Source organism: Lasiodiplodia theobromae, assembly GCF_012971845.1.
Source record: "Lasiodiplodia theobromae strain AM2As chromosome Unknown scaffold_14, whole genome shotgun sequence".
NCBI lineage: Eukaryota > Fungi > Ascomycota > Dothideomycetes > Botryosphaeriales > Botryosphaeriaceae > Lasiodiplodia > Lasiodiplodia theobromae.
Window position 1 is genome coordinate 392,067 of NW_023336344.1, and position 22,221 is coordinate 414,287.

The 22,221-nt window shown below is 53.6% G+C and overlaps 6 protein-coding genes across 6 annotated transcripts; 4 read left to right on the top strand and 2 right to left on the bottom strand.

Annotated features, from left to right (window-relative positions):
- Nucleotides 1–287: 287 nt before the first annotated feature.
- On the top strand, nt 288–1,622 carry LTHEOB_5178 (Monooxygenase FAD-binding protein; the record flags this gene model as incomplete). The annotated part of the gene is made up of 1 exon (XM_035514294.1): nt 288–1,622. The coding sequence occupies one exon, from the start codon at nt 288–290 to the stop codon at nt 1,620–1,622; it is 1,335 nt and encodes a 444-aa protein (XP_035374046.1).
- A 618-nt stretch (nt 1,623–2,240) lies between these two features.
- LTHEOB_5179 (MFS transporter) lies at nt 2,241–3,895 on the top strand (the record flags this gene model as incomplete). Its single annotated transcript, XM_035514295.1, has 3 exons — nt 2,241–2,619; nt 2,682–2,960; nt 3,018–3,895. The coding sequence occupies 3 exons, from the start codon at nt 2,241–2,243 to the stop codon at nt 3,893–3,895; spliced, it is 1,536 nt and encodes a 511-aa protein (XP_035374047.1).
- A 688-nt stretch (nt 3,896–4,583) lies between these two features.
- On the bottom strand, nt 4,584–7,760 carry LTHEOB_5180 (MFS transporter; the record flags this gene model as incomplete). The annotated part of the gene is made up of 7 exons (XM_035514297.1): nt 4,584–4,802; nt 4,859–4,942; nt 5,426–5,465; nt 5,523–5,634; nt 6,542–7,451; nt 7,503–7,517; nt 7,566–7,760. 7 exons carry the CDS (start codon nt 7,758–7,760, stop codon nt 4,584–4,586), a joined length of 1,575 nt encoding a protein of 524 aa, XP_035374048.1.
- A 4,016-nt stretch (nt 7,761–11,776) lies between these two features.
- Nucleotides 11,777–12,879, top strand: LTHEOB_5181 (uncharacterized protein; the record flags this gene model as incomplete). Its single annotated transcript, XM_035514298.1, has 3 exons — nt 11,777–11,987; nt 12,042–12,453; nt 12,729–12,879. The coding sequence occupies 3 exons, from the start codon at nt 11,777–11,779 to the stop codon at nt 12,877–12,879; spliced, it is 774 nt and encodes a 257-aa protein (XP_035374049.1).
- Nucleotides 12,880–14,445: 1,566 nt separating this feature from the next.
- Nucleotides 14,446–15,763, top strand: LTHEOB_5182 (uncharacterized protein; the record flags this gene model as incomplete). Its single annotated transcript, XM_035514299.1, has 2 exons — nt 14,446–15,146; nt 15,640–15,763. The coding sequence occupies 2 exons, from the start codon at nt 14,446–14,448 to the stop codon at nt 15,761–15,763; spliced, it is 825 nt and encodes a 274-aa protein (XP_035374050.1).
- A 238-nt stretch (nt 15,764–16,001) lies between these two features.
- LTHEOB_5183 (Heterokaryon incompatibility protein) lies at nt 16,002–21,103 on the bottom strand (the record flags this gene model as incomplete). Its single annotated transcript, XM_035514300.1, has 4 exons — nt 16,002–18,164; nt 18,257–19,823; nt 20,007–20,209; nt 20,261–21,103. The coding sequence occupies 4 exons, from the start codon at nt 21,101–21,103 to the stop codon at nt 16,002–16,004; spliced, it is 4,776 nt and encodes a 1,591-aa protein (XP_035374051.1).
- Between the last annotated feature and the right edge of the window lie 1,118 nt (nt 21,104–22,221).

A 22,221-nucleotide genomic window follows, 5' to 3' on the forward strand; every position in this document is an offset into this window, starting at 1 on the left:
TCGCCTTGGCGATAAAGAAACTCGGAAGACAAGGAACACAACATCACGAAAGCAAATATAGCAGGGGTACCATGCAGGCATGTGCGTCGGCCCAACCGGGGTGTCACACGATAAGCTCGCAGGCCGCCGGCGGCAGCAGCCCCGCTTGGTCCGGGACAACATCATCCGCTCAAAACAAAGCAATGTGCCGTGCGGAGAACATCGGAGAGCGCTCTTCTACAAATCTACCCAGGTACGCCAGATTCCTGGCACACCATCAAACATCCACATCCACCCCCACCCCCACCATGACCACCACCACCACCCCAACAACCCCCAACCTCCACATCGCCATCCTCGGCGCCGGCATCGGCGGCCTCGCCCTCGCCATCAGCCTGTCCAAACACTCCAGCCTCTCCATCACCCTCTACGAGTCCTCTCCCGCCTTCTCCGCGCTCGGCGCGGGCATCGGGTTTGGCCCCAACACGCTTTCTGCCATCGCGCTCATCGACGCGCGCTTCCGGGAGCAGTACGAGCGCGCCGCGACGGCCAACGCGCGGGCGGAGTTCGCGCACAGCATCTACGATGCGTTGTACGCGGAGCCAGGGTTTGGGGAGAAGCGAGGGTGGACGCGCGGGCTGGTCGGGGCGCCGTATTTCGTGCGGAGTAGCGCGCATCGGAAGGATTTGTTGGAGATTATGGCGGGGTTGGTGCCGGGGGAGGTGGTGAGGTTTGGGAAGAGGGCGGTTGAGGTGACGGAGGAGGAGGTTGGGGGGAGGAAGAAGGTTGCTGTGAGGTTTGAGGACGGGGAGGTGGGGGTGTTTGATGCGGTTGTGGGGTGTGACGGGGTGAAGGGGATGACGAGGCAGGCGGTGCTGGGGGACGTTGCGCCGGAGGAGGTGCCGCCGACGTACTGCGGGATGTACGTCTACCGCGGCGTCATTCCGATGGATGAGGCGAAGGAGATTCTGGGAGAGCATGCGGGGGATGCGAAGTGGTTCATGGCGGAAGGAAAGGGCGTCGTCATCTACCCCATCTCGAAAGGCAAGGAAGAGAACTTCGTCTTCTTCGTCAAAGACGACGATCCGTGGGCGCGAGGGGACTCGGCGGTGCCTTGCACCACGGAAGAGATGAGGGCCGACTTGCCCGAGTTCGACCACCGGCTTCTGAAGATTCTGGACTGGGCCATGCCGCTGCGGTGGCCGACGTGGCACCATCCCGAAACCTCGACCTACTACAAAGGACGGCTCTGTTTGCTCGGGGACGTTGCTCACGCAATGAGCCCGCATCAAGCTGCCGGCGCTGGCCAGGCGTTGGAGGATGCTGTTGTTCTCGCCCACCTGCTGGCTTTGGTCAAGACCCCGGAGGAACTGGGGCCTGCTTTTCAGGTGTACGACGCGATTCGTCGACCACGAGCGCAGAAGGTTGTGACGACGAGCCTTGCGGCCGGGATTATCAAACTCTGGCTTGACCCTGAGCTGGGCAGTGATATGGAGAAGATTGTGGAAAACGGCAATGAGAGTTTGCACTGGATATGGCAACACGATATCTTGGCAGACCTCAGGGAAGCAGAGGACCAGTTCTATAGACTAGTAGAACATGGTAGGACGGGACCCATCGAAGTCACCATGTCAAAGGTGTGAAAACATCCAAGGCGAGCTGGTTGACCGGCTTGTAGCTTAACCATTTGAGAATTGCGAGTAGCACTCCGGCATTCAGAACCTGTATCGGTACAGCCGCCACCTAACGCCATCGACGAGTCCTTGCAGGCTGTAAAGATAAACGCTTATCTCTCTTTTAACCGCGTTGATCTGTTTCAGCTGCATGCCAGCCTGGCTTTTCCACAAAAGCGTGCCGCGGGACATGCTATTCCGGCAGAAGAGCAGGGATGCACCGATGCATCAAATTTCCCGATAGGTCAGACTCTCGGCAAACCACCATATCGAGAAGGAGGGTATAACTACTGTACAACCATGCTCAAATGCGAACATCCCTGTCAACCCATGTATCTCAACGTCAATTTGGTCCATCTCCAGCGATCATCACTGCATGTAAGCCAGACGTGATTTGCATGCGTTGTTTTCCACATCATTTCGTTCGCCTCGGAGTTTCCGAGTTCGTCTATGCATTTTTAAGACCCGCCTCAAGCGCCAATATTTCCAATTGGCACTTTGGACTTTAAGTTAACGTTCTGATTCACCAGAACTGTCCTTCATCCAGTCCCCAATTCTGTGCATCGGTTCCGCTACCTGTTCCCCAACATGGCTGAAGTCACGAAGCCCGCCTCACAAGAAGACTCGACCATCGGAAAGAGCGAAATAGTCGTAGATGCCGTGGAACACAACCCCGCTCTCGACCGGAAGCTACTCCGGAAGCGAGACATGGTGTTGATTCCGATCACGGGCGTGCTGTACACGCTCCTGTTCCTGGACCGCACCAACATCGCGAACGCGCGGGCGTTGGGCATCGGGTCTCCCGACGGGCTGGAGGGCGCGCTGGACATGCCGGCAAACGGGTACAACGTCGCCTTGTGCATCTTCTACATCCCCTTCGTGCTGGCCGAGATCCCTGCCAATCTGGTGCTGAACTGGAATCGCTTTCCGCCGAGATACTTGCTCGGGGGGCAGATGCTGCTGTTAGGTACGTAAGACAGCCAATGCCCCCGCTCAGCACGCACTACTGACCGCGCGTGTGCCGCACAGGAATACTGGGCATGTGCCAGGGTCTGACGCAGAGCTACGGCGGGCTGTTGGCCGTGCGGTTCCTGATGGGCGTGTTCGAAGCGTCGCTGCCGGCCGGCGCGACCTACCTCATCTCCGTCTACTACACGAAGCGCGAGGCGGCTCTGCGGTTCGCCTGGTTCTTCAACTTCGCCCTCGCCGGGCCCCTCTTCTCCGGGCTCCTCGCGTACGCCATCCAGAAGAACGTCGACGGCGCCGGCGGCTACCAAGGCTGGCGCTGGGTCTTCATCATCGAAGGACGTACGTCAGCATCCGCCCTCCAACCCACCACCCGCACCCCAGCTGACCAACCTCCAGTAATGACCATCCTCACCTCCCTCCCCGTCCTCCTCCTAACCCCGAACCTCCCGCACGCCGCGCAATCCTGGTTCCTCCGCCCCCACGAGCGCGACCGCCTCCTCGCGCACCTCCGCGCCTCTTCCTCCTCCCCTTCCTCCCCCTCCCCCTCCCCCTCCGCCGCCCCATCCGCCGCCACCCCCCTCCGCAAAATCCTCCTCGACTGGCGCATCCACACCCCGACCCTCATCTTCTTCTGCACCGACATGACCGCGGCATCCATCGCCTCTTTCGCGCCGACCATCGTCGCCGAGCTCGGTCTGGCCTCCTCGCACACCGTCGCCCAGCTGCTCACCATGCCCATCTGGGCCACCGGCATCGTGTTTACCTTCGTGCTGACGGGGCTGGCGGCGCGGTGGGACATGCGTACGCCGTTCCTGCTGCTCGCCATCGCCTCGCAGCTGGGCGGGTGGTCGATTCTGCGCGCGGGGGCCACGGCATCCGCCTCTGACGCCGCCGTCCTGCGGCCAGGCGCGCGCTACGCCGCCCTCTTCCTCCTGGCCGCAGGCACGGTCCCGCAGATGGCGCTGCTGCTGAGCTGGCTGTCGGCGAACCTGCGCGGCGGGCGGCAGGTAGCCGTGGGGACGGCGTGGATGACGGGCTTCGGCAACTGCGCGAACTTCGTGGCGGCGAATGTGTTTATCAAGAGCGAGGCGCCGCGGTACGTGACGGGTGCGACGACGGGGTTGGGGTTCACGGTTGCCGGGTTCGTGCTTGTGGTTGGGTTTGCGGCGGGGTTGGTGAGGGCGAATAAGCGGCGGGAGGAGGAGCGGGCGAGGCTGTCGGATGATGATGAGAAGGGGAGGTTTGATGAGGTGCGTTTTCGGTATGTGCTGTGAGCTGTGTGCAAAGCGCTGTTGTTGTATGTACATCTCTTCATTTGCTTCTGTGGATGCTTTCGCGAAGCGCACTGCGGTCAATGGGGTTCAACGTCTTTGAGATTTCTGGGATATGGGAATTTTGCATTTTCTACCAGGGCTCGAGACTAAAGGTAGAAAGAGAACTTTAATATCTAAGTTCGGGTATGAATTACCAAGCGTCAGCCGCAAGCACCCGAGTCTCCACATTCAGACAATGGACTTATGCGGTCTGATCGCGTGAAAGAATTCAGATACTCTTCCAGATGGATCGGTGTTCGGAAAAGTCCAGCATAAATTCACGTCACTGTTCGACAACATTCTCACATCCACGGCATGGCCGATGAAACACGACTCACCTCTGGCTAGACGTTCCTGTAGATAGTCAGCTTTCAACACGAGCATCTCACATGGCTGAAATTCAGCAGAGCAAAACACGTGCCACACAGCCGAGTGACACGACCGAAGTGGCGGGGCAGACGAATCTACCCAACACCCTTTTCGGGACGGGAGAGGTTTGTTCGGTAAAGTCGATTTGAGCTATTACGCCGAAACGATCTTTACCCAGCCACCACGCTGAGATAGAAGGTCTGTTCGGTAAAGTATCTAAACTTCACCCAGCCACCACGCTGAACTCCTTTTTTTGTGCATCTCCCTCCAATTGTGTCCTTTAAGCGACGAGCTGGATGACACCACCGGCCTCCTTGATCTTGCGCTCGGCCTCGGCGCTGACGTAGCGGGCCTTGACGACGATGGGGACGTTGGGGAGGCGGCCCTTGCCGAGGAGCTTGGCGTAGCCGAAGGTGAGGAGGTCGACGACGGGCGCCTTGTCGGCCGACTTGGCGCTGAGGTACTCATCGCGCTTCTCGGCGGGGACGAGGGTCCAGAGCTAGACGGAGTGAGTTAAAAAAAAAAAAAGAAAAAGCCATGTGATGATATGCGTACCTTGTCAAGGTTGATGACGGGCTTGTAGAACTGGCTCTGGACCTTGTGGAAGTACCTCATACCGACCTTACCGAAGTAACCGGGCTACACGCAGCTGTTAGCTCTCCGAAAGATATTACTTCATCCTTCTGCCAACCCTATAGGCAGAGATGTGGCAAAGATATGCCAAGAGCAGGCGCTCACGTGTCTGACGGTGAAATGGATTCGAAGGTGAAATGGGATCGAAGGTGAGATGGGTTCGAAGGTGAGATGAGATGTCCCAGTCGCTTGATACCGTCTCAGACCTACCTATGCGTCCGCCATCTATGCGTCTTACACGTAAACTTCGCCTCTTGTTGGGTGGCAGGTGCTGGAGCACCAGAGCGCCCTGAAAAATTACACGGGACAACCAGCAAGGCCGAGATATACGTGGACGACGCATAGATGGGTCGAACGCATAGGTGGGTCTGAGACAGCATGCCTCTTCTTGGAACCCGAAGAAAAATCCACGGGGATCGTCCCGGACGTTGGCGAACCCATTTCACCTTCGAATTTCACCGTCAGACACGTTAGGGACGGTCGACTTACGTGGTACTTGTCCATATTGGTTCTGTGGTGGTGCTGACCACTGTTCGACACTATCAGCGTGTGCTTTGGAGGAAGTTATGGGGTGGAGTTGACTTACCCAGCGAGACCACGACCACCGGGGTGCTTCCTGTGCTTGCCAATGCGACCGTGACCGGCCGAGACGTGGCCGCGGTGCTTCCTGGTCTTGGTCAACCTCGTAGGCATGTTTGCTGGTGGCGAGGCGGTGAGGTGGTGAGGGAGGAGTTGTCGTCGTTGAAGAATCGTGGTGGAGCGGGAAGACGAAAGTTTTGTTGTGGGCAAGCGCGCAACGGAACTACGTTTCGCCGTCTTGGCGCGCCAAAGAAAGCACGGACCTCTGCTTTCGCCGCGTCCGAAATTCCTGGCCGGGAAGCCGCTGTCATTTCTCATCTGCTCCAACTATCCGCAATGCAGCAAATCGCCTAGACGCATTTACCTGTCCTACAGGCAAGGCGACTCATCCCCACATCTTGCAAGGCATCATTGCCTGGACCACCTCCAGCTAAATCTGTGCAGGCGGAATGTGTATCCGCTCCGAAGAAGTCCCGCGGATGACATCCGCATGTGTCGACCAATGAGAATGACCCTTAATATCGACCTTTACAAGTCAAGGATTTGTGGCTCTGAATGATGGAGATCAGATTCCAGCTTGTGATCTCAGAACATAATTGTCGTCGCCCAGTGAAGTCACAAATGGTACAAAGGCGTGGTCCGCCAGCTACAAATTAAACCGAAAAATTAATTAATTTCGATCTCTAAAGCAATGAGATAACTGATCATCTTCTTCAAAAAATTTTAGAAACGACGAGGAGGTAGTTTAGGAAGGCAGAACCAAATGAGCAGGCATAAGAGAAGACATGCGAAGATGATGGGCTGCAAGACTTGCACTCCCTTTGCCTGCGCTATCGCCCCCACAGCAAAAGGCACAATCGATGCTCCGGAAGATCCAATTGCTGAGCAGATGCCGACGGCAGGAACTTGCAATGACTTTGGGAGAAGAGTGGTAAGGCAGACAATAACGCCCGGAAACAGCGGGCCAAGGAAAAACCCTAAGCCATTCGTTAATACAGGAGCCTTTGTAGATTCGATGAAGCTTACCCAAGAACGCTGCGCTGATAGCCGATGCAATGAAGTTTGGTATCAGCCAGAACAAGAGCTGCATGACGATCGAGAGGCCCAGATAGCATGATACAGCGAGCTTGACGCTTCTGAAAAGCCTTGCTGTTGCGAAGCCCAGAACAAACCTGCCTACGGTGAGGCCGGCCCAAAACCCGCTCGAAGCGATCCCAGAGGCAAACGCGGTGCCGTGTCGAGTCTTGGTTAGAAAAGTCACCATCCACCCTCCCATTGCCACTTCTGAGCCAACGTAGGAAAGAAGAAAGGCACTGCCGAGGAACACAACTTTCTGTCTGAGGCAGAGGGCTGTTTGGCTGCGTTTGATAGAAGTGAAGCACCGGGAGAATACATTTCGTCCCTGTTCAGGTGAGGCATCTGGTTGCTGGGGATGCTCGCGGGGCCGGATTTCGTTCTTCTCTCGGTAAGATCGTCCGCCCTGGTTCGCAAACGTGCAAAGAGAGAAAGCCATGTCCAGAGCAGCCAGGCCCAGCAAGGGGTAGTAGATCATGTACCACTGCCAGTTCCGCTTGGTGAAAAGACTGCTTGCGACCGAGGGCATGATGGTGGCGCCGGCTCCGTAGAAACCGTGGAGTAGCCCGAGGAGCTCGTTTGGGTTCTGCATGCCGCCGACGTACGAGTTCCACGCCGCCTGTTTTGTCCCGCTTCCTAGTCCGACCAGGATGTACACGACCACCAGCGCGGGGAACGGAGGATGTATGCTCGCGATGGCGTAGGCTACGATGTGGCAGGAGCCTCCGATTAGTGCAATACCACGTTGGCCAAAGCGTTCATGGATGGAGTGATTTGCGAGCGTGCTGGCGATGAAACCGGCAACTGGCGAAAGAAAGAGCAGTGAAACGGTTGTGTAGTTGAGACGGTAGAATGACTCGAGCTGCATCTCCATCAGCAGAGGGATTTTTTCTAGGAAGCGGCCAAGACGTACCCGCGGAATGAGAACCTGCGATCGTCAGCGAAAACTAGAGTCCAATTGCTTGAGGACACTTACGCCGTATAAGCTGTCGTTGGCTCCGAGAAGAATGAAACACCAGTAGGTGGCGGCTATGCGGAGCGTGTTTGAAATAGACGAATTCCAGCGCCTTGCTGTGTCTTGATGGGAAGAATCGCTACAATTTTGTAAAGATTCATGGTCTTCCTGGACTATCTGTTGGCTTTGTGGCTGTTTTTCGTTGCTCAAATCCATTTTGAGACTCCAGTTTGGAAAGGGAAACTGAATGAAAGGAACCCATATTTTAGGGAGGGTGCGTAAGTGATATAGACATTGATTCTCTTGGCTGGTGACTATACAGGCGGAACTTCGGCTACAGGGATCCAGCACCATGCAATGAGATACGTATTGTGGCCACGCCGATCCACAGCACAGATTTTAGTGCGGGGTTTCCGCTCTTCCGCTTCGTTTCCACCACCACAAGGAAAGCCATCCACCGTGAAACCCTAACTGCAGAGTTTCGGAGTTTGTGCTTACCTTTTTCTTGGTAGAATGAGTTTCCCTCGCAAGCGTGTTTCTATTGCCTGTAATTTCTGTCGTCACCGGTCAGTTGCGCAAACCTCGACACCGCACCACCGGTAGGCTTACAAGTGCAAAACAGGAAGCGCAAGTGTGATGGCCAGAAGCCAAGTTGTGGACTTTGCTCTGAAGCTGGTGCTGAATGCGAGTATCAAGAGGCCACTCCAGACCGGTGAGAACGGATGACGATGAGTTGGAACATGACCACTGATCTGTGCTACATCAGTTGCGAGTCAGACAAAACGCAGGAAGCGCTACTACGCCGTATCAGCGAGCTTGAAGATCTGCTGAAGAAGCAAAACGACTTACTCAGCCAAAGCCAATGCGTTGATAAGACTCCGCATCACCGACACCCGCCGGCCCGCTTCCCGCAGCACAGTCCCATATCTACAACCGAACACGCACCCACAACCCAATCTCGGTCGCGCTCTACCACTACTAGCGAGCCTGCTTTGCATATTTCATCAGGCTCACCAGCTGCGGCGGGCCACACGCTTGGGTCGGACTTCTCGAGATTTGATCCGCCACCTATCGCCGACGGGACAGTTGCCGATAACGACCATGATACACCGCTAACTATCCCTCTGGGGCACCAAACAGCAACAGCCAGTCTATTTGCCCTTCCAAAGATACAGAACCTGATAGGCGAGTACCCACCGGACTTCTACCAAATTGAGTCCCAGCGGAGCCTGGATATGTTCACCGTGCAGCCTCTTCCGGACTTCTTGGCTACTTTGGATGTCTCCCGAAGCACCGCCGATCTTTTAATTGCGGGATTCTTCTCCCGCATTTATCCCAGCCTTCCTGTTGTCACTCGGGAGTTTCTCTACTCAACCTACGATGAGGTCATGAGTACCAATCCTTGTCCGGATGCGAGTACAGCCCTGATACTGGTGGTGCTTGCATTGGGAAGCTTAGTCGTTACTTCCGATGGCATGTCATCCACCAGCTTGGCATATTTCTCTGCCGCGTATGAAATTCTGACGGTGCAGTGGCCGAAGTCTTTTGAAACAGATTTAGCGCTGCCTTCTGCATTGGTATATGGGTCTGTATACCTATCGTACATGGTCATGCCTCTCCAATCCTGGAGATTGGTACATATGGCATCGACGAGTTTGCAGTTGCACAACATGCAGTAAGCTTTCGTACGTGATCAAAATACGTTTAGTCTGACCAATCAAGGGTGCAGAGAAAATCAACATCACAGGATGAGGAAGACTGCCTCGGCCGGCTCTGTTGGGCCTGTTTCTTGCTTGAATGGTGGGTTTGTCCTCTTCCTCATGGATGTTGTAGATTACTAACACGGTAATCTGTGCAGTGACAGCCTTGCTGAATTCCACCTCCCGCGGAGCGGTATCGAGGTCTTGATTGATGGCATGCCGTTCCCACACTTCAGTGAACAGGACGAGCGCGATAGCCTTGCATTCTTGGCCGTTTGTTCAATGAGGCGGTTGCTGAACAGGATCCATAGCACTGTATATGCCAACCCGACGGGTAGACATTCCACTGATCCCGCACCATCCCCGATGTCTCCGGCCGGCCCGGGAGTTAACGTAATGGAGAAAGTCTGTGCAGAACTCGCGCACCAACTAGACACTTGGTACAACTCTCTGCCGGATGCGATCCGACCTGACCTGCAAACCCATATCCCTCGAGACATCCTGGACGGTTGGTTGCGTCTGCGCTATTGGTCCGCCCGCCACATTATTTTCCGACCATGCGTCGTTCATGTCACTATGCTGCCCGAAAACGAGGAAGTTGCACCGCTTAGCATTCTCAAAGACTGCCAAGTGTGTCTCGAGAGTTGCCAAAACTTCCTTGCGACTGCAGGATTCCTGCTCAAGGAGCGGACACAATACACATGGATGATTATACAATCGTATGTTGAAACGTGTAGCCGTTGCATTGTGTTGTATCTAATGTTCAACGGTGTAGATCTTTGGCGTGCGGGCTGGTTCTTACGAATGCGTCTGCGAGTCCGCGTCTCAGGCACCTGGTGTCGAGCATCACCGAGGTACTGGGAAGTTTGATTGATTCGATGGAAAGATGGGCGACGCCAGACTCCAGTGCTGACGCGGCTGTATGCATACTGCAGACGATGCGACAGAAACAACGTCTCAAACGGCTCTACCGTTGAGAATGCCATCACATATCTAAGTCGAGTCCGGGGTCAGCTGCACATAGAATTTTGCTTCCTTGAATTTGAGCCCTCAATTTCTGCAGAAGTGCCTCTGACGCGATGGCTTGCATGTTTTGAGTACAGGATTCGGTGATATGAGGCTGCAGAGATATGCATAATATGGCTTTGCAGATGGACGGGTTAGGGTGCGGGTAGGCGGATAACCAGTTCCGCTTACCCGCTCTCTTGCCTCTCATCCTGGTCACGCAGACCCCGCAAATACATGGAGTTGCGGAGACAAGTTGGAGGCCTTTGCCTTTTCGGTCTTCTCCTGAGACAGAAAGATTCCATATGTTACCGGTCCAACTCACTGCGGCATGCAACACCACGTCTGGAACCTTGGACCGAGATAAGATATAGTCCCCAGAAGTGAGCGGACAGAACAGTTCCGTGGTTCAAATGACTGATTTGTATTGGCGTAAACCTTCCAAGAGCAAGACATAGGTCCTGCCTTTGCATCTCTGTTGTCGTCCCAAGCTGTATGAGCCACCACCAATGTCCTCAAAGGGATAAGCCTTTTGGAAGCCTTGGCGACAGCAGATCGGCAGGACCATGTGAATCTGACATAGCCAGTCCATCTTGTACCGCGCATAAGAAACACCCCTGCCTTCGTATCAGCCGTGCGGCTCAGCCCATTCCATGGACACAATACGCAAACAGTGGCTGCAGAGTGGAAAGAGAACCTCACACTGGGTTGCCTGAAATCACAAACGCAAATGTCAATTCTACTCCATCGCGTTACATGCAATCTTGAAATGTTGTACGGTTGCATGGTCGGGAGAGGAAGCTGAGATGAAACATGTTCTGAATCTTCTTGCTCGAGTTGTGCAAGGGGTTTCCATATTTTACTCTGATACGGAACAAGATCGGCCAAATGTCATTCGCGCACGTGTCTTGGATCCTGGCATGCAGGGTCTTCTCCAGCAAGTTAATGACTTCCGCAAAGATCGTCATCGCGTCCTATTCAGGACTCAGAACACACACAGCCTCCACCATTGGACGTCGCTCGTAGCATTCGCGGAAGCGATGTAGACATTTTGATATAGAAGAATATATTGATGTAACCAATTGCCTAGGATTTGCTCTCGTCAGCCTAACAAAAGGGATGCAAACGGACTTGTAGAGGCTGAGGTACCTCCGTGAGACTAACCATTCGTCCCTCGTACCGTTGGGCTTGGCGAGAAATTGTCTCAGACTGCTTAATTTGTTCTTGTTTCAGGCTCCAAAACAGTGGCGCATCGCAGCATCACGGCAAGATCTAAGCCGTACGTAACCTACACCGCGCATTGCTCTGCGTGCTCGAAACGGCAACCTCGGGATGATTTATTCCTGATTCGGAAAGCTTGCGGGAGAGCTAAGGAATGCAAACTGATCTGTTGCCTTACCTGACCAACGTGAGGGAGTGAGGTAACAACGAGTCCGCCAAGTATACCCTGCAAGAATATAAAGTCGACGTGAAGGACCCTTCAACGAGGCCAGCACGCCAACCAAGTCCTTCGCTACAGTGACCACCATGAGTCTCATCCGTTCGCTTTGCTTCCTGAGCTTCTCGCTCGAAGTTCTCGGCGCCACCTGCTTCACGAGCCAGGAGCGCCTCCCCGGTGACCCGTGCGGAACCGATATCGCGGCTGCTCTGACTTCAGAGGATCGGGTTGGATGTTTCTGTGCTGGAAACTGGGACGCCGGTGACTATCAGCAGCTTGAGCGTAGCACCAACCATGGCTGTAAGAAACTCTTTTCATCGCTTCAGGAATTGTTGTTTACTGATTCTGCCGTAGCCGTGGTGTACAGCATCGAGCGAACCGACAACACCGTGCCTCTCAAGTACTGTGAAGAGGCCTTCAACAACATCATTGATGAGTGCATCCTGGACGGAAACACCTGGGGTGGTGTGTTCAGCTTCGATGGGGAGGTCTACAACATCTCCAACACTGTTTACCCTGACAACCCATTACTCCCCACCGATCAAGGAGGTCCTATTGGACCCCTCAAACGGGAGCCCCAGACTTTCTCTATTTTGCCCATCTCGACGCATACAGAGACGACCACATCGTGCACAGAAACCACGACAATTACCACTGAGCTCACCACGGAAAGTACCATCACGGGAACTATCACGGAAACATCGCCGGGAACTTCCACGGAAATTTCTACGGAGACTTTCACGTCAACTTCAACGTCTGTGTCTACGTCAGTGACAGTTTCGTCTGCACTCCGAATTGGAAACTGGACGGAAACCTGGTCTGAAAGCTGTCCGGAAAGCACACCCACGCCAGACGTATCGACAGCGATTATTGTATCAACAACAACGGAGATTCCAGAGACGGTTACATCGATAGACGTCGTGCCAACGACGGAAACTGTTGCGACCACAGAAGTTGTCCCAATTACGGAGATTGATACAACCACGGAAATTGTCCCAACGACGGTTGTTTCGGTCACGACGAATGTGTCAACGGTCACAGATACGTTCACAACGACGGAAGTGGTGCCAACTACCGTTACATTCACGACGACCAATGTATCGACAGTTACGGACACGTTGACCGTGACGGACACCGTGCCGACTACGATTATCTCGGTGACTACAGATGTATCGATCGTGACAGACATTGAGACCACGACCGAGACGACGACGGAAGTATCTGAAACGACTGTCACAGATGTGTCGACGACCACGGACGTATCAATGACAACGGACACGTCTATTCCGTCAACAGTTATAACAGAAACGCCAACGGATACAATTACCTTTGGCGTTGGGTCCCGTATTCCTGGAACGCTTTCCGAAACGCCTACCGATACTGCCCTTCTTCCCACATTCACTTCAGGCTACCTAGACTCCTTCACAATGTCGTTCAAATCGGGTTTCCGGACCATACCATCGGGAGATTTCGGAACAACTTCAGTTTCTGAGACATCAACTCTAGTTTACGAGACATCGACTCCGGTGTACGGGGAGCCATCGTACCAGCCCTCTGCTCCTGTCTATGGACCTCCACCGTACTAAGTCCCAGAACCATCGATTGGAATTGGTTGGGCATCAAATGCGGCGGTTCAACAACACTCAACTGCCCATTAATCGACCTTTCCGTCATCGGAAGCAGCCTCAACTCCCTTATCTAACTGACCTAGACGTGCTGCGCCTTTTCTGCTCGACAGTGCCAGGTACACCTCTGTATCACCAGATTCGCACACCGTTGGGGAACTGCCATGCGCGTGCCCTCACAGCATCCATACCATCGATCCTTTCAAATCGACTACACCGTCCCAGAGTATCATAACACCGGAGTGGAAGCCCGTGAAGTTACCGTTCATTTCATTTTGTCATTCGAGCGACATCCAACTCCGGCAGCTCTGCTGGCCCAAGACTTGAATGGCACTTAGGAGAAACAGTTTACCCAATGCGTATTTTCCTTTGCTGTCTTGCCTTCTCTTCACTTCTCACTCTCCCTTTTTCCCTGCTTCTACTCCATTGGTTTGTACGCGGTAATGGTGGCGGTCGGAAAAAAAGTTATACAGAGCAAATTTACATAAACTCTGGTACCATCTCTTTCCCCAAACCTTACTGATGAGTGACTGGATGCTCTTGATCGATATCGTTCTGCGGTACATGCATACGAGCCGCCATTGCCTATACTATCAAGGTCTTTCAGTGACCAGCCAATTTCACAACGACCTCTTTTCCTCGGGTAAAGCTTCCTATGTGATACAATTCTTTAAGCAGCATCGCGAATTCATTAATTGTCACTTTAAACTCATATTCCCACTCGTCTGCTTGAGCTCCCCCATCATGCATCTCCAGAAACACATGAGTGCGACCTCATTAATCGCTGTCTATGGAAAAGAAGACAAAACTCAACACACCAGGTCTTCCTTGTCATTCTTCGGTGGGGACAAGCAGATCCCTGCAGTGGCGGCTCTACTCCCTAAATTGTTTCGAAGTCATTCGCGGTAGGATTTTAGCGCTGATCCTGAAGGGGCTGCTGCCTGTTGCTACCCCACAACCCGCCCACAACTCCCTACACAGCCATCAATCCACCAGAATCAAGTGAGTCACGAGATCCGAATATATTCTCCGACATCCACTCCAGAAAAGCGACTCTTCAGCGTCTACATCTGTTTAACATCTTTCAACACATCCTATACAAAAAATATCCTCCGACGCCAGTACACACCAACATGACAGCAACCCGCCTCACCAACGCCCGCCACTCCCGCACCACGCACCTCGCATCCCTCCCCTTCCCCCTCTGGCTCTTCGACCCCGACCAACCCGCCTGGCCCCGCAAACGCGCCGCCATCCCACCCGGCTCCCGCCCGGCAAGGCTGACCGGCTGGTACACCTGGCCGTGGGAATACGGCACCGACGTGCGGCGCATCGACGACGCGCTGCCCCCCGGCGTCACTGGTCCCGCTGCACAAACCGGCCAGGCAGGGTCAGTGCAGCACGTGCTGAGCCAGCTGCGGTACGATGACCGGTTTGAGCCGGGGACGTTTCGGGTGGTGTATGAAGCCGGGGAGGAAGGGAAGGAAAGCGCGAGGGAGTTGGAGGAGTGGGTGTGGGAGGTGGGGACGGGTGAGGAGGGGTACGTTGCGCCGAGGCGGGTTGTGCGGGTGGAGCGGAGGTGGGATGGGGTGCCGGTTTGGGAGCGGGGGAGGGCGGGGGTGGATGTTTTGGGTGGGGAAGGGGAGGGGGCGTGCGTGGTGTATGGGGTGGCGTCGTTGGTGGGGGGCGATGAGGAGCTGGTTCGTGCTGCGGGGGTTGATGTGCTTGATGATGGGGGGAGGATTAGGAGGGCGCAGATCGAGTTTTTGGATGAGGAGGGTGGGCAGGCGAGGGGCATTGTGTATCCGGGGAAGAACCAGAGTGAGCGGGGACTGTATATCACGCGCGGGCCGGATTTTGCTTGGAATAAGAGGCTTTTGGCTGGGACTGCGTTGGAGGGAGCTCCGTGGTCGGATGTGGAAGACTACGTTCGGCAGAGAAGGAATTGTCCGTTAATTTAAGGCCGTCAATTTACCGAAAGCTACTTGTAGATTGTGCCAGTCTTTTGATTCCCATGAGCCAAAGAAACAAGATACTGAAGAATAAAGAGTGAACGGTTACTGCGAACCCAACCCTTGTCAACCCTACCTGCCGTACTCGAGCAACCTCCAGACTCCCAGGCCTTTATCGCTTCTACACGTCCCTAACGTTTGCCTCTGTGCTTACACTATCCTATGCCGGCGATGGCAACGGATCGGCGCTCTCAGCATGGCACGTCTGCGGCTCCTTCACTTCCTCCCGCGCAATCTCCCTACCAGTCTCCTCTGCAAGCACCTCATCCAATCCTAGTGGGGGAGCCTTCAAACTTGGATCCTCCAAATTCCTAGGGTCGAGCATGCCGAGCCGTGCGCCGGCTTCGGGAATGGGTACGGCGTCGGCGCCACCATGCCACGTGCCGAGACTGAGCTCCTCATGCGCGAGCGCTCCGCTGCAGTTGGAGCGTCTCATTAACGCACCACTACAACCGAGTATACTTGTCAAAGCTGCGCTAACGATTCTGAGCACAGCTCAAGTGTGTACGAAATGATGATGATATGCATTGCCGCTCAAGCGGGATTCCTGCGGGATGTAGCGTAGTTCAGTGGCTCGACTTTCACGAGTAGGTAAACGGGTGGAAACGAGCGCCGTAACGGGCTGCTAATTGGAAAACAAAAAATCAAATTTGAATTCAAGACCACGTTACAAACAGCTATGGGGTGCAATCCTTCGAGAACCGATACACATGGATGTGCCCTAAGGCCGTGCCCACGACCACCTTGTCTTCAGCCTCACCTTCGAGGACAAGGGTCGAAGTAGGGCAGAACTTCCTTGGGAGAAAAATAATGTTCCAGTCTTCGTGTGTAATCCACCATTGATCCTTAGCCGTGTCGAGCTTAACTCTCCATGGACTCCAGGTGCGAGGCTGCGAGGCTCCAGAGGCAGGCGTGAGGGAGAGCGCGCCTTGTGATGTCATGATATACTCATCTGGCTTTGGTGAAAGCCACATCTTGTAGTAGACCGAGTTGAAAGGCAGTCGTGTCTGCTCCCCTGTCTCGATGTCCCAAATCCACACGGTCTCGTCGGCCGAGGCCGACACAACTCGCTTTCCCGTCACCAACACACTGCGAACACTGCCAGTCGAGTATTCGCTCTTCTTCTCCCAGCTCCCATTATCATTCTTTTCCCACAAAACAACCCTTCCATCCATTCCCCCAGAAACAAGATACTCACCATCAGGGCAAAAAGCAACACACGTAGCATAACTACCCCCGTGCGCGTTTTCCAGCACCTGTTCTGGTTTCTTAGATTTTTCTCCACCAATCTTCCAAAAGCAGATGGAGCTATCGTCAGATGCGGAAGCAATGTATTTCTCGCTACCGCACCAGGCAGCGCACCGGACCCAATCACTGTGACCTTCGAATACATGCTGGAGCTCACCAGTTGAGACCTCGCAGATGCGTGCGCTGTTGTCAGCGGAGCCAGACAGGAGGAGCTTGCCGCTTGGTGAGAATGCGAGCGAAAACACGTCACGTTCGTGATCGAAACCCATGTTGTATGGGACCTTTTCTTCTTTCTCCATGTCCCAGAGGAGTACTGGCCCGCCCAACATTGCGTATGCGACCGTACGACCGTCAGGGCTCACCGCCATTTCGTTCACTTCGTCTTCCCTATGTCTCCTTTCTCCATTGTCCTCTTTCGGCAGCTGGTCGATAGCTGCTGCTTCGGTTGATCTACCAGTGACGTACCAAAGGTGCACGCCAGAATCGTAGGATCCAGAGACGAGGTATTCGCCACTGGGCGCGAAGGCAACTGAGCGCACATTGGAGGATGGTGATTGTAAGACTTGAAGTCTTTCCCCGGTAATAGTGTCCCAGATATGGATGGCATTATCAGTTGCGGTCGCGAGCAATGTTCCCTCATCGTCGGGCGAGAAGGAAATTGAGTTGACTCTGCCGACTGTCGGGTTGAGTGTGTGCTTCCGTCGCTCTTTACCCCAGGTTTCTTCCCCATCTATTTCTCTGTTGGAGGTCGTACTATTTGCATCCCAGATGCCGGCAGTTCCGTCACTGGCTCCTGACGCTAGGAGTTTTCCATCTCTGGAGAAAGCAACGGCATCGACAGATGATTCGTGACCCTCGAAAGTCCTCAGCAATTTGCAGGTTGCCATGTCCGAAACACGAATCTTCCCACCATCTGCCCCGGTAGCCAGCTTTGTCCCATCAGGCGAGAACGCAACAGACCGTACGCTATCGTCCTCCCGGAATGCCAGCTTGAAGGCCCATTCATCAAAGTCATCGGGCTGCGCCTCCCACAACCAGACTGCCAACGAACTCGCGGCCACTAACTTCGTACCATCCAGGGAGAAGCACAGCGCGTTCAGTGTGCCTCCGAGGTCTGGTAGGTGCTTAAGTTTCCTACCTGTGGCGGCATGCCACAATGTGACCGAATAGTCATCTGACCCGGCGGCCACGACTCCTTGCGACGAGAAGGCAACGCAATACACCCATCCCGCCTCAAGCTCGAGGCTGTGCTGCATCGTTCCAGTCTCGGCATCCCAAATGCACACCGTTGAATCATCAGAGCCTGATGCAACAAGACGCCCGTCGGGGGAGACGGCAATGGAGCGGATCCAATCTGTGTGGCCCTCGAACGTGGTGAAGTTATGGCTCCATTCTCGGTCAATTTTGGGTGGGTTCTTCAACCAAGGGAAGGCATTTTTTATCAACGAGGGTTCTCGGAAGCTGCTCTCTGTCGGACAGAACAAGATGGTGTTGGATGCCGCGAGACCTTCAAGACCGCTTGTACGTTGGTGCAAGCGGACGAAGAGGTGGGAGTCTCTGATAATAGTATGTAGCGATTCCCAGTATGGAAGCTGCGAGTGCATCTGATCAGCTATTGGTCTTCACGATAATGCTCTTGAAGAGTTTCTGATAAAAGAAGTACATCAGATTAGTCGGGGCTCACCTTCTTCTGGAGACGCAGGTCTAGATTTTGCAGTTTGACTGCCACAATCGACAATTGCTTCCTCGCTACCAGATGATCGACCCACTGTAAGAAATGTTTCTTCAGAAACTTTCGGACTTCGTCGATCAGCCAATGCTCTTCATCCTGCTTGGTAGCCCATCCCTCCAGAGCTTTGACTGTCTCACACATATGCGTTACCCAATACAGTGAGGCGTAGGTCCATGTGTCCGGAATTCCCGTACTATCCAGCTTGTCTGAGAGAGAGCGGAGACACTGGCGAGTCAGCTCCGCGTGCCGTTTCGCAATGGAGGGCCACTCTAAATCGTGCTGGCGCACGTACTCTTTGACTGAGTGATGCCGGAATGAGGCGACTGATCTGTTAACCTGGAGAAAGGCAAAGCACTTGTTAATAATAGCCGTTGAGTCCACCCTCTGCGGAAGAGACATCAGAGTCTTCAACTCATCGACGTGCAGGGCTTGGCGAAGTAAAGCCATAGTTTGCAAGACGTCAATGCAGAACTTAGAGTTCTTGGGAGGATCTCCGACTTTGTGTTCCATATAGTGATATAAAGACTCTAAGTCTTCGAGCGTCTCGATGTCTTTGATTAGTCCCTCTGTATGCCACACATCTTCGGCTTCCAGGGCAGCACAGACGATGTTAGCCCACAAGTAGCCGCCGAGAGACTTCGTAAGCAATGTGTTGGTGATACTGGATTTGAGGTCCTCATCATAGGACTTGGTGACTGCCAATTTGGATACCCTCTGGCAGATGCGCATGTCCATGGCTTTTCTGTAGTCAGGCATATCCGCAAGATTTAAGTTGTTCCGTGGATCGAACGCCGTGTGCTGCTGCAATGAGGTGTCGCTCGACACCAGCCATCTAACCTTATCTGAAAGCTTCATCGACCTTATGATCAAGTTCAAGATATCGTCGATGCCAGATTGCCGTTCTTCTGAGATACACTCGTCCAGGGCATCCACGACAAAGTACGTCTTTGAGAAATTCTCATCTTCAATCATGTCGAAAAAGATGCCAGAGAGAGCAAAGAAGTCGGTTGGTTCATCGAAAAGTTTTCTCGCAGTTGTCTCGCGCTTCTCTCTCAAATGATGAACGAGCGACGGCTGTTGAACAACCAGGAGCCAAATGAGGTTCTTAAGGGCCGCTGCGGCATGGTCGTGACTCGGGACACTATAGTCGAAGAAAAAGAACGATAGGCATTGCGTTTTGTCTTCCTCATGTTCTTGGCCTAAGAGTACTCGTACGACACCCAAGAAAAGCGTTGTTTTGCACTGGCCTGCACCACCGGTGATCCACAATAGTTGATAGTCCGGCTTGTTCCAGTCCTGGAACAATTTGTACTCGTCCGTGGAGAAAAGGGAGTTGCAAAGCTCGTGCATGACTTGGCGTTGCTCGCTGTCCGGGTTCAGCACACCTGGCCGAGGGTCGACAACTTGCAAATCGTTGAGCAGCTCTCTGGTATCTTCTGGAAACTGATCGTCATCGTGTTCGGATGCCGCTCTCTCTTTTGGTGCGGCTTGCAGCAGCCGCTCAAGCGGTAGCTTGACCCTGCATTCATTGAATACCGGCAGTGACTCCTCCGCTTTCCTTAATTTGTCTAGAATGGTACTCCGAGACCGTAGAAGAGATGTTTCTCTGCGTAGGCTGAAAACGAGGCTGCCAGAGTGAAGGCATGCCAGCTGCATCACGCAAAGCAAGACCTCTGTGTAGAGATCAATGATTCGTGCGCACAGGCTTTTGTCCACCTCTTCCTTCTCATCATCATGATCGCTCTCGGCGTCATGGTTGTCGTCGTCCTCATAATCATCAGTGCTCCAATCTATGTCTGCATCCTCCAGCAGCTTGGGCAGACGACTGTACCACTCCATTCGTGAGATGACGTAGATGAGAGCCTCACGGCTCTGTGTGTTGGTGGATTCAGGATGCAGGAGTGTCTACTTCAGTATAAGTAAGCCCGCATTTGAGTTGAATCAGGGTTTTCAAACCTCAGAAGCATAACAGGCCCCCGTTAAGACCAGAACCACTTCTATCGGCGTAGCCTCAGCCATATCTCGGATGATACTTCGGAGGGTACTCCCATGGCCAGAACCATCCGCTTCTTCTTCTTCATCCGGCTCGTTGCCACCTTTGCTTCCTCCGTCTTCCTTCTTACCAAGCCAGGTATCAAGAAGCTCTTTCATCTGGGCCCTCCTGGCTTGCGGGTCTTCCTGGATGACCATGTCCTCTGAATAAATTCCACTCAGGTCGCGGGACAGTATTTTCTCGTACCAATACACTATTCTCCAATGATGTTTCTGCACGGTTTCATATGCCTCATCCCAAAGCATCTCGGAAATCGTCCGGGAAACAGGCGCTGAACGCTGCGAACCATTCGACGGAGCTTCGGTGACCTCTATAGGTGTGGGTTTCGGCTGCTCTGAAGCAACCAGAGGTGCCTCGTCTTTTTCTGAATCTGAGGGGTGCGAGCTGGATTTCATCGAAGGGCTTGCGGCGTGAGTAGAGACTTGGATCTCTTGTGAGTGTCTGTTGGACGTATGGCCTCGGGGTGTCTCCTCTTGGTCCAACCCAGTGGTTAATGAGGCTTCGTTCGATGACTCCAAGTCATTGTTGGCTGACTGGACTGCAGAGTTCGATGGGGATACGCCTTGGCCGGTGTCATTCGGGTCTCCAGATTCCGTAGACTGAGGGTGCGGCCTGTCTTTGTTATTTCCGGAAATCGATTTCTTGACCCATTTCATGCCCTTTTTTATGAGTTTGTCGGTTTTGCTTGGCACCTTGTCTGCGCTCGATATCTTGTCTTTGCTCGACATCTTGTCTGTGCTCGACATCTTGTTCGCTGATCCTGCTTTGGATTAATGCTTTGGTGTATGAAGCAGATGTATCGAGATAAATAGAGGCCTTTGCGAAAGCCGTGGGGCGCAGAACAAGGCCTGGGCGGAAGGGTGATGTACTAGTTAGTCACTCCCTTATCGATTGTGCTTGCGAAAGCTGTAGGTAATCAGAGCCGGCGTTATCCGAGAAAGACCTAAGGCCACAAAGGCAAATGAGGCGCCTGGGGAAAGAATGAGGCAGCGGAGTGGCTGATTCTTGGCGAAAACGGGAATAGCAATGGGCAACCAGCAGTTTCTGTGGCAGTAAGTGGCTCCGCCTCCTGACTCTGCCACTGAGACTCCCTGCTCTGTTTCACGCACAGGTAGGCAGTTGCCTGCTGTGCGTACGTACATGTACGCGGCTAGCGTGTATTTCCCTTTCCTCGATCCGAAGGACTTATCGGAGGCTTCTGCAGTCTGCGCCCAATGATAATCGAGTGTTTGTTTTTCAAGCATCGCTGCCCAAGCCGATATGATTCGGCCAACATGCAACCAATCACATCGTTCAATTGGACGCAACATTCCTCTATCAATAAGATACATATTAAATGTGGCGTATTTCAGCTATGAGGGAGCCCAGAAGCTGAATGCAACTAGGAATCGATAAATTGCACATTTTGGCGGGCAAGCCACTGCTTGTGGCTTGCATAATCGTCGGGTTTCCGTCCGGAGCAAATTCACCTGTACACCCCGAGACGAAAATAAAGCAGTGGGGTGATTTCTGAGACCCCGGCGACCCCTGGCTTCTACAGTTCCACAAAGGTCAATCCAGAAGATGCGAGGCGACTTCGTTCAGGTAGCAGTAGCCGAACAGTGATGACAGTGATATTCGCCGACTTAGGCCGTGTAGAACGCCTAATACTCAATTCCAATAGAGCCTATGCACGCCACAAGTACTAAGAAAAGACTCTTACTGTTACTATTCCTAGCGACGGACAGTTCGTCTACCAAAGCGAACAAGAACATCACGAAATCCGAGGGTATCGAGCACGTCTCCCACATCACACGAGAGATACACTAAGGGGGCAAAAGCACTGAATACAGCTTCCTGGGTGAAGGTATAGGGGCACACTATG